This window comes from Saccostrea cucullata, unplaced genomic scaffold (assembly GCF_032062105.1).
Source record: "Saccostrea cucullata isolate Sc308-1 unplaced genomic scaffold, CSIRO_AGI_Scuc_v1 ctg225, whole genome shotgun sequence".
NCBI classification, from domain to species: Eukaryota; Metazoa; Mollusca; class Bivalvia; order Ostreida; family Ostreidae; genus Saccostrea; species Saccostrea cuccullata.
This window is the reverse complement of record NW_026924740.1, coordinates 45,565-62,816: the sequence shown is the minus strand read 5'-3', so window position 1 is coordinate 62,816 and position 17,252 is coordinate 45,565. Positions and strand designations below refer to the sequence as shown.

Below are 17,252 nucleotides of genomic sequence, written 5' to 3'. Positions count from 1 at the left end.
TTTTTCACTCAAAAATAGCACAAATACTTAAAGCTGACCACCGACATGACGCATTTGACTTAATTTTGCCATTACGCATGCCCCAAAATTTAATTCGAATTAGCTTCGCTTAGCGTTCACACGGAGCTAATGCGAAGTAATTTAATGCGCAGTAAACTAATGCGAAGTAAACTAATTCGCATTAAATTCTCCGTGTGAACGCTTAGCGAAGCTAATTCGCAGTAAACTTACGTTTAATTCGAATTAAACTCTCCGTGTGAACAGGGCATAATCTCGCTATTAGATACCTTAACACATCAGTACCACGGCAGAGCCTAAGCTGATTCACCCTTATGTTAAATATCTGTTAGAAACTTTGATGTCTGGATGTATTTGTAAACACACATTGTGTTGCTGTTCCATGACCCCACCATAAGAAGGTGATTCCTTTCATCATAACTCAGTCCGCATGGTACACTTATCCCGTCTGATTCTGTCCGTAGCCATTCTAAAAAGTGACCATTCATGTCCATCATCTGCACTGTCCTGGTGTTAGAATCGCAGACTATGATATGTAGGAATGGGTCTACACAGACACCATGAGGTGATAGCGGGTACCCAGGCGGCCCTGTGTAGGAAAAGCGACGCCTTCCATATTGGTCCGTCACTACTAAGGCTTCTAGTCCCTGGTCTGACACTATTATATCACCGTTATGATTCTCTGTAATATAGCTAGGAAGTTTATACAGATTCCGACCTTTTCTATTGTAAATAATGCTTTGAATGAGTTCTCCTGTACCACTGTATCGATCAACATTGCCTTCGTCCGCCTTATGTTTCTCTATTCCGACAAGAATATCTCCGTTGAAATGGGAGCAAAAGATACAACGCGGTTTCCATGCTTCCGTCGTATTCGTCAAGATAGATTTTGTTTTGATGCACGTTCCAAGTTTGCTGATGGCTGAATCCTTGTCTATATAGATAAGATCTCCATCACTGGTAACCGTGTGTAATCCGTAGCTAAAGATGCCGCTATCTATGTTTGTAAGGTGACATAAAGTGTCACCTCTTAGGTCTGCTAAAATTAGATTATTATCATCACTCACCCACATCCGGTTTGACGTCACACAAGAAATGTGGTCCACAAATCGAACACTTGTCAATCTTAAGGATTCCTTCGATAAATCTGTTGACATTTTCAATAATCGTCTTCTTCTTACTTTTCTTTTCCCAATTTCTGTAATACTAATTTCTACAAGTGATGCAATCACACCCTCTTTCTTGATTTTGTTTTCAGTAGTTAGAAGGGTAAGCATGGAAGAAGTGAACGTCAACTTGGGGACAGGAATCTTCTTTTGGAACAAGAAAAATTCTACTGCTCTATTTTCTGTCTGCTCATAACTTTTCACATGCTCCTGTAAGCTAATCATTTGTTTGCTTATTGCTCTATACGTGTTTTGTAACTTTGTTTTTAAACAGATTACTTTTGATTTTCGGTCCTGAAGCACTTTATCTATCTGATCTTTCAGGCTTTGGGCTCTGTTGGCCATATATTTCCGGATGTTCAATATTTTTATTTTATGACTTTCTATCATATATTTCTCGGATTTGATATAGTAAAAATGAGTACGAGCTTGCGGTAAAGTAACATTTTTGACGTGAAGCATCTTCCCTTTGTTTTGATCCTTGTACTCTGAAAAGGTATCTGGGTCAATATAAAAAAAAGCAGCTAAATGTGTCACTTCTTTGTAAAATCCTATTTCTTATTTTCTCCCTATTTTGGATTGTTGCTTTACAATCTATGACATCTGTACTTTCTATTTACTAATAAAAAATTTCACATAATTAATTTCATTAAAGTTAATGGATGATTTTATCACTCCAATCAGCCAAAATCATGCTGTCAATGGAATTTTTCTCTTCAAATAAGGATAAATACGCCAAAAATGATATGAAATTTTGTCTAAAAAATCATGTATACATAAAATAAACGTTAAATAGAATATATCTTTGAATAAAAAAATATGAGCCCCACCTTCCATTTAACTAATACAGCATTTAATATGACTGTACAAGAAAGTTGTGTCATTGGTGTTACTATTTTTGTTTTTGCTACAAAAGAGTTATCATTCCTGATAAGAAAATATAAACAGTCCTAAGTCATATAACATCATTTCTCACCAAAATCAACAGAAACTGCTCCTTGATATTCATGATCAGAACATATTAATGGACTTCAGAAGTAAAAAAGTACAATAGTACAAACTTTTTTTGTCAGTGGTGTTTCCATCGTTATTTCAAAACGATTTTAGATATTCATTGAACTCTTTTACGAAAGATGTTCTTGAGGGAAACTAAAAGCAATGTTGACAAAACTTTTACTTTATCCAGGGTTAATAAGAAATATTAGATCATTTTATGACTAATACGTCATTGGTGTTACGGTCATTGGCATTACTTTCTAAAGTTTAACACCAATGACAGGAATGGTTACACCATTGACAAAACAAGTACTTTTGGAGGCAAAATATATTCTTCTTATATTGAAAAATTATTTATTTGTATTCTACTTTGCAAACCTAATTTATGGTATTTGAAAGTAATTGATTTATTTTCCAATAAATATTTTTTTTCCACGTACAGAAGTTTTAAATATCTGGTAATGCCAATGACAACTTCAGATCATATACATGTAACACCAATGACAAAACATTTTTTTATGCTCAAAAAATATATTTTCCCTTCTGAAAAATTCACTGGCCATGCATGAATGTCAGAGTTTATCACCTAAGTAACGTAAATTTAGTCAAGTTTAACTTAGTTTGTATAAAGCTCTCTACGAATAGTTAATTTTTATGGTAACACCAATGACTGGTGAAGTAACACCAGTGACAAGAGATTTTGATTAATACATTTTATCTACTAGTTCTCTAATGAAGAATGTGGGATTTAAAACATCATATCCTTCACAATTGAGACCCTTTTATATGGCAAGCCCTTTTACTATTTATTCGGAAAATAAATTTCATCTGAAAATTACAGAGATATCTCTCATTTTAGAGAGATATCTCTTAAAAATAAGAGATATCTCTCAACTTAAATAGATATCTCTTATTCTAAAGAGATATCTCCATAAGAAAGAGATATCTCTTAAAGTTAGAGAGATATCTCTTATACTTAGAGAGATATCTCTTTTTCTTTGAGAGATATCTCTTTCTCCTTGAGAGATATCTCTTTCGTGATAAGAGATATCTCTGAACGTTAAAGAGATATCTCTGATCGTTAGAGAGATATCTCTTTCAACTAGAGAGATATCTCTTTCACCTAGAGAGATATCTCTATCACTTAGAGAGATATCTTTCCAAGTTAAAGAGATATCTCTTTAAGTAAAAGAGATATCTCTCTAGGTTTATCTTAAGAGATATCTCTCAAAGTGAAAGAGATATCTTTCAAAAGGGTCTAAAAGAGATATCTCTGAAGCAAAAAGAGATATCTCTTTATTGCAAAGAGATATCTCTCTTCATTATGTTTATTTAAATTCCATTTGAAATGACTTCTCCCTTTACCGGAAGTGAACTTTTTATTCATTATTTCAAAAGCTGAGAAAATTCGGTCCAGAGTCTGTAAGTCTCGTCACGTGACTCGCGAGATTTTACGATAATTTTCACTTCCTCGCACATGGTCATGGTGAATGTGCATTGAGTTCAGCATGTTTCTGGTTTACACACAGCTTTCAGGGGGAAATTAAATAGTTTTACAAAGCCGAAGGGTTGTCCGACTTACTATGTATGAATTTCATGTCATAAGAAATTGGGTGCGAGCGTCCACCAGGAATATTTCGATCGAAATACAGGTAAACAAATCAGAGAGTGTCATCCGTTTCTTGTTTATTTTGAGGGAAAATGAAGTGTTTTATTCTTAACCGAATGAAATAGTTTCAAAATTATCTTTTGCCTTAATTTGTTTACAGATTTCTCTTGAATCCGAGATGTTATTCATCAGCTGATTAGAGGAGGAGTTTTGTCATTGATGGGAACCAACGTCATATTTATGATATTGTGGCTGCATCACTTTTGTTTGGGTACTTTTTTAATATACTTTTTATGCCCCCGTAAACGAAGTTTCGGGGGTAATTAGTTTTTGTCGTGTCCGTCTGTCTGTCTGTCTCTCTGTTTGTCTGCAAAAACTTTCGCCTTGCCCATAACTTTTGATTTAGTGGAGCTATGACTTTCATATTTCATATGAATATTCCTTGTGTAAAGACCTTTATATGGGTACCACCAAATTTGACCTTTTGACCTTGACCTTGGAGTTTGACCCACTTTAAAAATACAACATTGACAGAAATTTTTTAAGGGGTAATGACTAGGGCATTCATACTTCACAAATTTAATCCTTGTGACAAGACCTTTCATTTGATTTCAAGAACCTTGACCATCTGACCTTGACCTTGGTGTTTGACCTACTTTTTACAAACTTTAACCTTGACCATAACTTCTGAATAGTTGGGGCTAGCTTTCATATTTCACATGTGTAATCCTTGTGACAATACCTTTCATTGGATATCAAGAATCTTGACCCTTTGACCTTGACCTTAAAGTTTGACCTACTTTTTACAAACTTTAACCTTGGCCATAACTTTTGAACGGTAAGGGCCAGTGCTCTCATACTTCCCATACGTAATCTTTGAGACAAGGCCTTTCTTTAGAACACAACAACCTTGACCCTTTGACCTTGACCCGGAATTTGTCTTTTAAGATGTTAACATTGGTCATAACCCTGGAGCAGGTGTAGTTAGTGTTTACATTTCTCATTTCTTGTGAAAAGACCTTACTTTGGTACCAATTAACATATTTGATTTGCATTTGAGAAAGCTTAACTGTGGCTAAATTGCCGTACGGGGGCATCAGTGTTTCACAATCACATCTTGTTTTTCAGTAAATTTTAACCTGCTTTGTATTAGTGGATTATTTTTTTGAGCATTAAATGTTTGTAGCAATTTAGATCTATTTCACAAGGATAAGATGTTCATATATTTTGCCATCTCTCTGCATAAAATAAAATTTAGATGACCATATTTCTCCCTTACGACGTATTGTCAATTAACAATGATAATTTCCATTCCTACGTCGATTCGATATATCCTGGTGAGCTTGAGATAAAAGATACCACAGAGTCCGACACTTCTGCTTCATACTTGGATATTTTACTTGAAAAAGACACTAATGGTAATCTAACAACCAAGCTATATGATAAACGTGATGACTTTAACTTTTCTATCGTCAACTTCCCTTACTTATGCAGCAATATACCTTCATCACCTGCATACGGAGTATTTATATCTCAGTTGATTCGATACGCAAGAGCGTGCTCTACGTATGAACAATTTCTTAAACGAGGTAAATTATTGACAAGCAAGTTGATGAAACAAGAATATCAACAGTCTCGTTTAAAGTCATCATTTCGTAAATTCTATGGTCGATACAATGACCTTGTCAGCAAATACAATTTATCATTGAATGAAATGCTGACTGACGTTTTTCATACCAATTGTTAGTCCATTATTTATACACTGAATTGACCACGGATTTTTTCTGTTATTTCCTGATTATGACAACGAGCACGCGGCGGGTGTGACCGGTCGGCAGGGGATGCTCACTCCTCCATGGCACCTGATCCCACCTCTGATGTTTCGGAGGTCCGTGTTTGCTCTGCTCTTATTTTGTATATTTGTTTAATGGACGTTGAGATTGAATACTGTTCGTTATTTCCATATCCTTCTTTAGAGAGTATGTTTCCTGTTTATAGAAAAATTGGTTTATGGATTTTGGTAAATTTTTCTGTCTGTTCAAATTCGCCTGCATGGCACAGTGGTTAGAGTGTCTGGTCTAGTAGAGTCGCGAAATAAGGTGTTGATCCTTACATCATGAGTTTGAAACTCACTGTGGGATGTGGAGACCTGTCCTTGGGATGATACAGTATAACTGTGGCCCCTTGTTGCAGTAGGTCAGGTGTTTGCACAAAAAAGATCCCTTCCTGCTCAATCAGTCAATGGCCCTGAGTGCTGAGTATAGGTCATTAGGACAAAATTTGCAGCTCTCCACTGTCGTTTCCATATGAGTGAAAAATACTTGAGAGGAACGATAAACAATAAACAATCAATCTGTCTGTTCAATTTATTCACTGATATTACACAACTGTATACACTAAAACTTATTTATAGCAGAAGTACAAGAGAACCAGTAACACAGATAAAAGATGCAGTTCCTAAGAGATCCAAAGTCAGCAGCACCTAAGACTATACTGATCATGACTTTGAATTATCAGCATCCAAAACAATGCAAATCAAATACAGGTATGAAATTGATGCAACAAATAAGTTCTAAGACAAATATAAATTTTATTTTTTATAAGACATAGCATATCAAAATGACTAATATACTAGTCAACAACTGGCCAGCTTTAAAAATATATTTGTTTGATGTACTCCTACCCACTTTTATCAAGGTTGGCAGGTAGGTTGGTAGGTACCGGTAGTTTTTTTATGCCCCACCATGATTATGGCCTGGGCATATAGTGTTTGTCATGTCTGTCTTCTGTCTTTCTGTCCATGCGTCACACTTTGCGTTTAGCTCAGTTCAAAGCCCAGTTTAAAAGAAACTATACAGGATATTTCATCAAACTTTGCTGATAGATATTGATAAGAGCTATGCAACTGCATCAACATTTTCTGTCCTTGACCTTTCCTTTGACCTTGACCTCACTTTTCTTAAATTAGTGTTTAACTTAGTTTTAAACATACCATTCAAGATGGTGTTACAGCAAAACTCGGTTATAACAAAGTTGCTGGGACCTATGAAATTACTTCGCTATATCCATAATTCATTATAATCGTATAAGAAATTCATTGAAATTTTATAACTGGGAATCCAAGATGACTTCGCTATACCCATGAATTTGCAATATTCGTGTTCGTACGAAACGAGATTTACTGTATCAAATTTACCATACTGATGAGAGCTTTTCAACTGAAACAAATATTTTTTGTCCTTGGCCTTTCTTTTGACTTTGACCTCAGTTTTCCTAAGTTAGTGTCAAACTTCATATAGTGATACATTCTGATGTAAGCAATTCAACTGCATCAACATGACGTTGACCTTTTATTTGACCTTGACCTCACATCTCTGAAATTAGTGTCAAACTTCATATGCTGATACATACTGATGTAAGCAATTCAACTGTAACATTTTTCAAGATATTCTGATCCAATTTCAAACAAATTTTCATTTTGGATGACTAATATACCCTTGGCGGGCATTCCTGTCCTGTGGACATATTTCTAGTTTTTTTTTCTTATGTCTTACAGCATTGAATAAATTGATAACTGTCATATTTAAAACCACAGACTCAGAAATCTGTTAATGTTTTCATTTAGTTACAAAGACTTTGTATTTATAAATTAAAAAGCATCCTTAAAAAATATGATACCTTATCTTTAACATCTATGGAAATTAAGGGGGGTGTTAAAAAATTTTAAGTGCCCCCAAGAAATGAATGCAAATGGGTAGGGGCTATTTTAACAGGTCTGTCAGAGTACATCAAACAAATCATTTTTTTTATTGTTGGCCTAGGAAGGGTACCCTAAATATGAAAATGCAACAAATATTTTTAAATAAAAAGATTTTAAATGAAAATATTTTTTATGTATAAAAAGGACAATTTTTATTCTGATTTTCTTGTAAAATCATTGATAAAATTTAATGAAGAAAGTTAAGATTTGTATCAAATAAATGGATATTTATAAGATTTATAACTCATTATTTGTCAGGCACCTTAGTCCTACATCATTATCAGTTGCACATACAACTATGGCCTATGTAATAATTCAATTGGCATATTACAGAAGCTTGCTAAATTACAGGTTTTGTCTGTACATCTGGCAATCTTGGGGCAATACTGGATGGTTTTAACTAAGAACTGATCCAGCATGAAGACCAGCCATGTGCCTCACCTGTCATGACATTATTAAAGGTAAGTGACCCTATAGGCAAAGAATCTGACAAAGCAAAACCTTCGTCTTAAAAGATTTACATTTAATACTTATTTGATTGGTAGTTTTAATTATTTTTTTTTCTTCTACACAGCCTTTTATTTAGCATTTCTGAGTACTGCATGGTATATGATTGCCATACTTTCCAAAACTTTTTTTTAAATGCTTTATTTTGAAGCATTTTCCATATCCATATATACACTGTACAAACACAAGACAATTTTCACCCACTCACCACCACAATTGCACACACTCACACAGTGCACTTTCTAAAATTAAAAATAATGAGATGTTTGTAAAATACTTATGCCCCCCTCCCCCCACATTGGAATTTTTTATCTAAGTCGAAAAAGGCATTACTCTGTCAAAAATGGTGCAAGCATACCCAAAAGAGAACTTGACCTAGATATTCATGATCATCTGATAAATCTGTATACTAAATTGCATTTCACTATGTGCAACCTCTGCAAAGGAAATGAACAGAAACTGCAAGTAATTGGAATTTTTCTAAAGCCAAGGGGTATAACTCTGTCAAAAATGGTGCGATGATCATACCCAAAACAGAACTTGACCTAGATATTCATCTGATATACCTGTAAGGCTGTATACCAAATTTCATTTCAGTGCAATGGTTGTGAAGAAAATGAATGGAAACTAAATGGACTGACAGACAGCAGCAAAGCAATATGCCTCCTTTCTTCAAAGAGGGGGGGGGGCATAATAAATGTACATATATGTAAACATATGACAGTTAAACATACAATTTATCCAAAAACAAAACAGATGTACCCAAATGTAGATATAGATTAACAAAAAATTACAATTTTGATTTTTTCATCACTAGTTGTACACATTATCACACAGGACCCATTTACTGAGTATTTTGTCCTTACATTGAAAAACTTTTTCACAACAATTTTCTATGTTTCTGTAATACTTGAATAACTTTACTGCATCAATAAATAATGGCTTACTATCTTGTGATCTTCAATAGTAAATAAAATTTTTTGCAACTAATAAAAGAAAATTTTCTAAACAACTTCCTTCTATATTAACAAGTAAAACAGTTCTTTTGGATATTTTGTAATCTTTTTCAATGACACTAAACCTTTGTACAAATTGAGTCCAAAATTCAGTCACATTAATATACACAATCATAAAATAAGTGAATTATTGTCTATTGTTTATATCCTGTTTCTATGTCTTTTTGTCTTTTGTCAACTTTAACCTCCACAATAACTTTTGAACCATGAGAGATACAGACTTCATATTTAATATGCCTACTCCACTAATTAAATTCTTTCAAAAGACACCAAGGTCAATGACCTTGTGACCTTGACTGTGACATATATGCTAAAAATAGCTTTTTTTTTAACTTTCGCCTTAACTTTTGATACACTAAAGATAGAGAAATCATATTTGGAATGCCTTCTTCATTAATTATGCTCTTTCAAATGACACCAAGGCCAGTGAACTTTTGACCTTTAATGTGACTTTAATGCTATAAATACCATTTTGAACTTTCACCATACCTTTTGTACTGTTAAAGATAGAGACTTCATATTTGATTTGCATACTCCACTAATTAAGCTCTTTCAAATGACACCAAGGCCAATGACCTTGTGACCTTGACTATGACCTATATGCTTAAAAAAACTTGTTTGAATTTGTTGCCGCCTGGTGCATAGTGTTTCACAAACACATCTTGTTTTGAAGTAGTTTTAATATTTGAATTTCTGTAGAATTTTATGTTACATATAAAAACCAAAAATTTTTAAAATCAAAATCATTTTTATTACAGTACTTTGTGACAGTGGGATGATGGAATATTAAAGAATGGACATGGCTCTATATTACTGCATCAGAGATCAATCCAGGTTTACTTATAAATCAAAGAAAAACACTTAAACAGTCAAGCATCATTTGAAGCTACATGTGTCACCGCTTTAACAATATGCCTACTTATATAACCAAGAAAGCACAGTGACCAGTTGTACCTATGATGTCGGACAAGATCCCGAAAAAACTTCCAGTACACTCATCACTACCTGCAAAGAATTGAAAATTCTAAATGACTTGTATCAACACTTTTGTACTTCATCTGGCTTGTATTTTCAGTACTCATTAGCTTTTAGCTTCCTGCAAACAAAATTTCATAAGTACTAACTTGCAGGTGTAAAATATTTGAAACAATTTGCTTGTCCCAAAGAAAATTCTGCCAATTAGCAGTGGCATGAGCAGTTGATTGATGTCACAGTTCCACCGGCAAAGTATTTGTAGCTGAATGGTGCCATGGTGAAAACACTTTTCACAAGAACATGGAAAACATCCTAGAAGTGAGGATCTACAAGAAATTAAGAGAATACTTTCTTGAATATTTTCAATGTTATAAAATGCTTGTGTACATCCTTTATACATAAAACTAATTACGCATGTAACAACCAAATATACAAATTAAACTTCAATCCTTAAATTTGTTCTTAAGTTTATTTATATTGTATTAAAATAAGCATGCAATATTTGTCTTGTTATACTGAAGGATTCAATGTTAAGAAAATGTCGTTCATTGAAAAAATGTGCAACCATTCTGCACAGTTAGCAATTTTCATGGAGAACCTACATGTATCAATGTGCATTTGCAATTGTTGGGATGACAGGCACACAGTAGAAGAATTGTACTTGTTAATAAATGTTTTTTACCAATCAAATTTCAAATTGATAATTTAATAAGAAAGCATATGACAAATTTAATTATCATTATGGTCCATTGATTCACCATGGTGTTTGAGCTTTTGTGGACTTGATACTTAACTAGTAAGTTTGAAATATTGAAGTAAAGAAAAGTGCAGCCCAAAAAATTATCTTGTACCTGATTTAAAATGAGTGCCATCCTTAACTACTTGGGAGTTGCCGCACTCTTCATGAGTATAAGAATTATTGGATATGCCTCATTAACAATTTAACAGGTGTATACTGGTACATGGATGACACATTCAGTCGAAGCATTGTCCCTTTTTCAGTACCTCCTGGATCTCTGTAAAATATGACAAATGTAGATAAAATGTTCTACCATTGAATGATGAATGTCTTATGGACCCAGTGCAGACCTGTTTGGTGACAACATTGGATAAATTGGGGATTGTTCTAGCTAAGACAAATAAGAAAATTCCTATTTCTAATGCCTATATTAAGAAAATAAAATGTCTTTCTCATAATTGTAAGAGTATTTGGGAACACGGGCACCTGAAGTATGGATAATACCCCCCCTTTTTTTTGTTAAATTTAAAAAATATATAAAAAAGGGGGGTATTATCCATACTTCAGGTGCCTGTGTTTGGGAAGGGGGTCATAAGGCTTTACAGTTAATATATTGATCGTACATGTATGTCGTTTAACGTCCTACAGTTAATATTGAAGTTGAATATATACATCCCTGTTTACATGAAAGAAGTAATGTTGGACGTTTTTATTTTTGGAGTATTAATTAATTAAAAAAGAACATTAATTCTATCAGGATTATGTTTAATCGACGTAGTAATCAATCCTGTATTCCCGTGATCGATGAAATTGGGTGCATGTAGGCCTATTTCGAATTTGTTTTTATTGACTTCGCATTCTATATCCCCGGCTCAGCTGTCCTGTGAGTTAAATAAATGAAATAAATATAATATGGAACCAATCTTTGGGGGACGTTTTGGTTTGAAATCCTGTTACTTTCGCTTAAAACAATAAAGCAATTAAACGTTGTTTACCTGTATCAATCGGTCCATTTTATCCTCTTCTTTTCAATAACCAGAAAACGAACGACTTAACAGACATTACTTCCTGTTTCGCTTTCGTTTTTAACGGGAGAATTAGTTATTTTATTTTAAGGGTGATTGGAAAAGAGATATCTCTTTCATTAAAAGAGATATCTCTTTAGCTTAGAAATCTCTTTTTGAAAATCTAAAGAGATATCTCTCTAATTAAGAGAGATATCTCTTTTAAACTTGTTAAAGAGATATCTCTCTAACTTTAAGAGATATCTCTCTCGTTTAAAGAGATATCTCTCTAGCTTATAAAGATATCTCTCTTACTAAAGGAGATATCTCTTTTGTTGAAAGAGATATCTCTCTAAAGTATTAAGATATCTCTATTAGTCAAAGAGATATCTCTATAAGCTAAAGAGATATCTCCTTAAGCTAAAGAGATATCTCTCTATGCTAGAGAGATATCTCTCATTTTGAAAGAAAAATTTATTTTACGAATAAATAGTAAAAGGGCTTGCCATACTTTTACCCTACAAACATTATTTTTTTTCAAACCAATGATTAACAAACACTGCATATCTCTTGTCACTGGTGTTACTTCACCAGTCATTGGTGTTACCATAAAAGTTAACTATTCTGTCACTGGTGTTACCCGATTTCTTTTTGTTATAAGATCATTTTAAGTATGAAATCCCAGAAACTTTTTTCATTTTTGTATGTTAGCCATACAGTGTATTCTGTCTTTCACATGAAGTTTCATGTTATAGTATGTTTAAATGCTAATTGTTAAGTGCTTAAGTCATTAGTATTACTAATTTCGATCATTGGTGTTACAGTTGAGTCAGTGGAGTAACCAACCTAAAACTTGTTATTTTTTACTTTTAATAAGTTTAAATGTAAGAAATAACTTTATATTACCTAATTTCACTCCTTGAAAAAAGTCATAAATTATGTTATTTTGAACTGTACACACATAGCACCACATTTACAGCATTTTTTAGTGTGTGTCTATTTATTTTTGTCTCATGTCAATGTCCAAATATGATTGAAAATTTAATTTTCATCACCAGACAACGATACTTTTGGACTTATCAGTAAACTTGAATAATCCTAGTACATGTTTATCATGGCTTGCATTCATAATTTTTTTAATTGATTCTATACAACAAAATTTTATAAGGTAACACCAATGACAGAAAAACACAATTTGGTAACTTTTACGAGAACATTCTGAAAAAAATAGCTTCCCTACTGTTTGCTAAATGTTGTTTTCCCAAAATATTGTGCAGCTTTATCAATTTAGATACAAAAAAGAAACGGAAATATTTAATTGTATCTCCAATTTTCATATGAACCATTTAGCTGCTTTTTTTTATATTGACCCATCTATGACATCCATAACATCATGGTCTCTGTGTTCTAATGAACAACTTTTACAAAGTGGAAGTTTACATGACATACACCAAATTTCATAATTTTTAGCTGAATGTCTCGCACAAGGCTCTAGTACTAAAGTCTCCATATTTCCAGCAGTACAATATTAATACATGGCGTGTGTGATTAAAAATCTAGTTTACAAACCTTGCACAAGAGTCCTATATATTCATTCAGAACACTTTTCCATGAGTTAAAAACTTTTCCATGAGACCATAACTTTTCTTTCCTGTGTTTTTAACTCTTCTGAAGTTCATAATGTCTTCTTTCTTGTTGTTCTCTGTCTAGTTCTTGTTCTTTGTCCTCAGTCTTGACTTGTTCTCTGTTGTTCTAGTTCTCCTCTCTTTGTTATGCGCTGAGTTTGTTGTGCTTTTGATGTCCTCCGTTAGTCAAGTCCTTCGTTAGCTGATCTCTATCGGTAAGGTTTCTTTTTTTAGCCTCGTTGTCTTCTTGTCCTTAATTGTTTGAGGTACAACGTTGATCATCCCACTGTGTTGTTCTCTGTTGCTTTTGTTGTCCTTCTTTGTCCTGAACTCTTCTTTCGCTGAACTGCATTTTTGCCCTCTGGACGGCCAAATTATGCACATTAAACTGACGTGGTGTTCATAACATTATCAGTGGGCGACTTTTATCCAGAAACTTGACTCTGTGTTTTATCTTTTTTATACAAAGGTAAATTATAACTACAAATATCTTGAGTTAAACTAACTTGAATCTTCTCTTGATACCTGGTAATCAGTTTTCTAGATATCCACATGATAAAAGAGCTTGTCTTATATGTCAGTCTTCAGTGAGAAGATATGAATTAACACACTATTCATACACGTATATCATTTAAGAGTTAAATTATCATTAGATTTTTGGGGTGGATGGGTGGATTAGGTCAAACATGAAGGTCAAGGGGTCAGAAATCATAGCATGCTCAGAAATACCTATCTTGCCACAGGTAACATGGGTAATGCACATGTCAAATATGACAGCTCCATCTCTTCTAAATCTAAAGTCTTTAAGGAAGAATTAACATTTTTGAAAAGAAGATCAAATGTTAAAGTCAAGGTCACAGGGGCAAAAATCATAGTTGCTAGCATTTAGAAGGGTCTTGCCACAGGTAATACACATGTATTTTTATGAAAGTCATTTCTCTTCCCATTCAAAAGAAGTGACAAAGGTTAAGCGTTTTATGACAGACGGATAGACAGTCAGGCCTACAGACTGGCAGAGAAATGAGAATCAATGTCCCCACGCTTTCACAAGCTCCTGTCAGCACATAAAGAGAAGGCAAAGTTTATGTGAGGTGAGGTGGATGACGAGAAAAGAGTTGCAAGCCTTCACTCTTTTTATGCATGTAACAGTCGAAAATGATAATTAAAAACAGTTCATATAGACAAATGGGTTACATTGTCGATATCAGGTAGTGTGCATATTAGACTACCCATGTTCAAAAATACCTTTTTTCATGGACCTCTAAGACATCATATTTATATGTATGTGTCATGTATGCATGCTTGTCAATAGATCCGCGCCCGTTATTGACTAGTATTTATTGATAATAGCTGATAAAACTTGTCCACATAAAGGTGAAATGGCTGACTGCTGTTTAACAATGAGTGTAGGAGACAGCTGTTCCCGAAAGCGACCTGTCATGCAATGAATTCTGAAGAAGGTAAAATATCAATTTTTTGCACGATTTTAAAGTTATTAACATGATTAACTTACTTTTTGCCTCCCGAAACAATGCAAAAGTTTGCTTTGACAGACTTTATTTGCACTTTTTATATTCCATGCCCATTGAGGGTATGGTTCATTAAAGTACCATGGATTTAACTTTACTGTTAGGCATCAAACAGTGGGGAAAAGGGGATGGCAAACTTTCAATGAACACTTTCTTACAAAATTAACCCCCCCCCTTTTCCGAGATTTTTTGTACCAGGAAAATTTAATGTGTACCTGAGTTGGAGTTGGGAGCAATTGAAATTACATCTTAACCTTTAGAACAATGTATATAAATTTGGAATTTTTAAAATTTATTTTTAGTCAAATGTGGGGAAAAAAACATCCTTTTAAAAAAATATGCATATATGTTTACCTAGGTGAAAGGTCATGTTCAGGTGATCTTATCATGTAAGATTTTTTCTGGATCTAAGCTTATCTGAGAGTTAGTAATTACATGTACAATTATAAAAAAAAAAATAGATTAAAGAGATAACGATACACTGTACAGTAAATTAAAGCGAAATTAAAAATTTGGAACAAAGGCTGTCGGGTCGAAATGCTTAGGCACAAAACACAGCAAGAACCGCCATATAGTCCCATATACCATGTAAAATAATAAACTGAAATCGAGAGTCTTATATTTTTTTTAGAATAGTATCGATTTGATTATTTGAAAATACTATAACTACAAATTATTTATGTGGGAAAAACTGCAAAGTGCGAAGGAAATATAATAATAATGTTTTACTATTTTCATTGATATGAGCGGTCTCGCATAGATGAAATTCGTGCGATCCATCTCAGAACCATCAGAGTGTAAATTCCTGTAAGTAGCAGGCATATTTTCTAACGTTTCAAATGTAATCATGCATCATTTCAAATAACATTATTCATGTATACATAATGCATGTTATTGCTTTGTTTTCCATAAACGATATGAAGTTTAATTTCATGACCCCAAATGAACCGAATACAGTTAATACAAAATGACTCACTGAATCATTTCCATCTGTAAACACGGTAAACCGACTTATTGTAGTCATTTCAAAATAACATTAATCCCTAACTGGATGATAATTGCTGCTGTGTTAAACCAGGGACCTATATACTAACGGGATAGGCAACTCCTTCATCGCCATGTTTATTTACCCAAAACATCACGCAAGACACTACAAGTTTTTCAATCTACGTTTATTTCCAGTAAACAGGGTGTTTTCTGAAGATTATCATTTATTCCTTTTATATATTTGAATTGATTTATTGATAAATTTTAAAGTATAATAATAATATAATTTTAATCAGGTTGGGCACACCCCCCCAAATGGTCATTTAACACCCGTTTGGTGGTCAGTCGCCCATATCGGCGTCTTTTTAACCTACCAAATGGGAGAGAAAAATCGTTTAGTTCAGTTCTCTGGAATGACGTGAAATGGCGCATAATTTCAACTAACGGGGAATTAAATATAGATATTTTTCTAAACTTTGAACGAAAAAAATAAGAATTTCAACGCGGACTTTTTTGCGCAGTGTCGTTCAAATATTTGACAAAACCGTCACCTATGTAAGCAAGTGTAACGTTTCTGTGTTTTAACTTAAAAAGAAAAATTCCCTCCATCTCGCGCGTAGTTGAGCCTATTTATCGTGTTTATCACTTCATATTTCTGTCATCCGGGTAACCGATCAATTATCTTAACCAATTAAAAATGACGATCTTTTCCGAACTTGGGTCAAAAGACTGAGTTAACTACGGAGGCCTAATAGTGAAAATTTTCAAAAAGTAAAATAAGAGGAAGGGTAAAAATTCGCTTTTATATCGTTTACTTCGCAGGTTATGGCTTTATTCTTTACAAAAATACGATATGCCGTGAATTCATGATAAAATAATCGCGCGAAAACCTAAATCTTGGAATGAAAACAAAAATAACTGCAAATGTCACTTTGTAAATTTTTTATTCAAAAATATTTAATAAATATAGTAGATACATCATAGATATGCATACTAAACCACAAAGGGTCGCACAGAAATCGTAACTTCATCCTAAAAGAAAATAAAGAATAAATGTTACATTCAAATGTAGGAAAAATGAATATTATAGCGATAAGTGCCCACCATAATAATACCATACGAGGAGCTCGTGTTTAACGGGATTTTATAGAGAATTATATAAATGTAGATTGAAAGATCATTTGAAAAGTTACTTCTCTAGACTAACACCTCTTGTTTAAATATATTTTTTACCGAACTATACACAACATCATAATTTTTCGTATTGTTAAAGCAAATAGTTCGGCCGTCACAAACAATTGGGGGTTTTGTTTTTACGATG

At 33.4% G+C, this 17,252-nt stretch overlaps 2 protein-coding genes and 1 long non-coding RNA gene across 4 annotated transcripts in view; 2 read left to right on the top strand and 1 right to left on the bottom strand.

The window, feature by feature from the left end:
* Positions 1–335: 335 nt before the first annotated feature.
* On the bottom strand, positions 336–1,529 carry LOC134267188 (uncharacterized). Its single transcript, XM_062749412.1, has one exon. It carries the CDS (start codon positions 1,527–1,529, stop codon positions 336–338), a length of 1,194 nt encoding a protein of 397 aa, XP_062605396.1.
* A 2,125-nt stretch (positions 1,530–3,654) lies between these two features.
* LOC134267193 (uncharacterized) lies at positions 3,655–9,967 on the top strand. Of its 2 annotated transcripts, none has more exons than XR_009992109.1 (5): positions 3,655–3,832; positions 3,950–4,060; positions 6,206–6,334; positions 7,901–8,010; positions 9,831–9,967. It is a non-coding gene; the product is annotated as an uncharacterized LOC134267193 (long non-coding RNA). The 2 variants fall into 2 exon arrangements; XR_009992108.1 differs by having other exon boundaries at positions 3,656–3,832; positions 6,203–6,334.
* Positions 9,968–15,691: 5,724 nt separating this feature from the next.
* LOC134267192 (dynactin subunit 1-like) overlaps positions 15,692–17,252 on the top strand; it is a 29,487-nt gene continuing 27,926 nt past the window's right edge. The window contains 1 exon segment of the mRNA XM_062749415.1: positions 15,692–15,751. The gene's annotated coding sequence lies outside the window, so the exon portion shown is untranslated.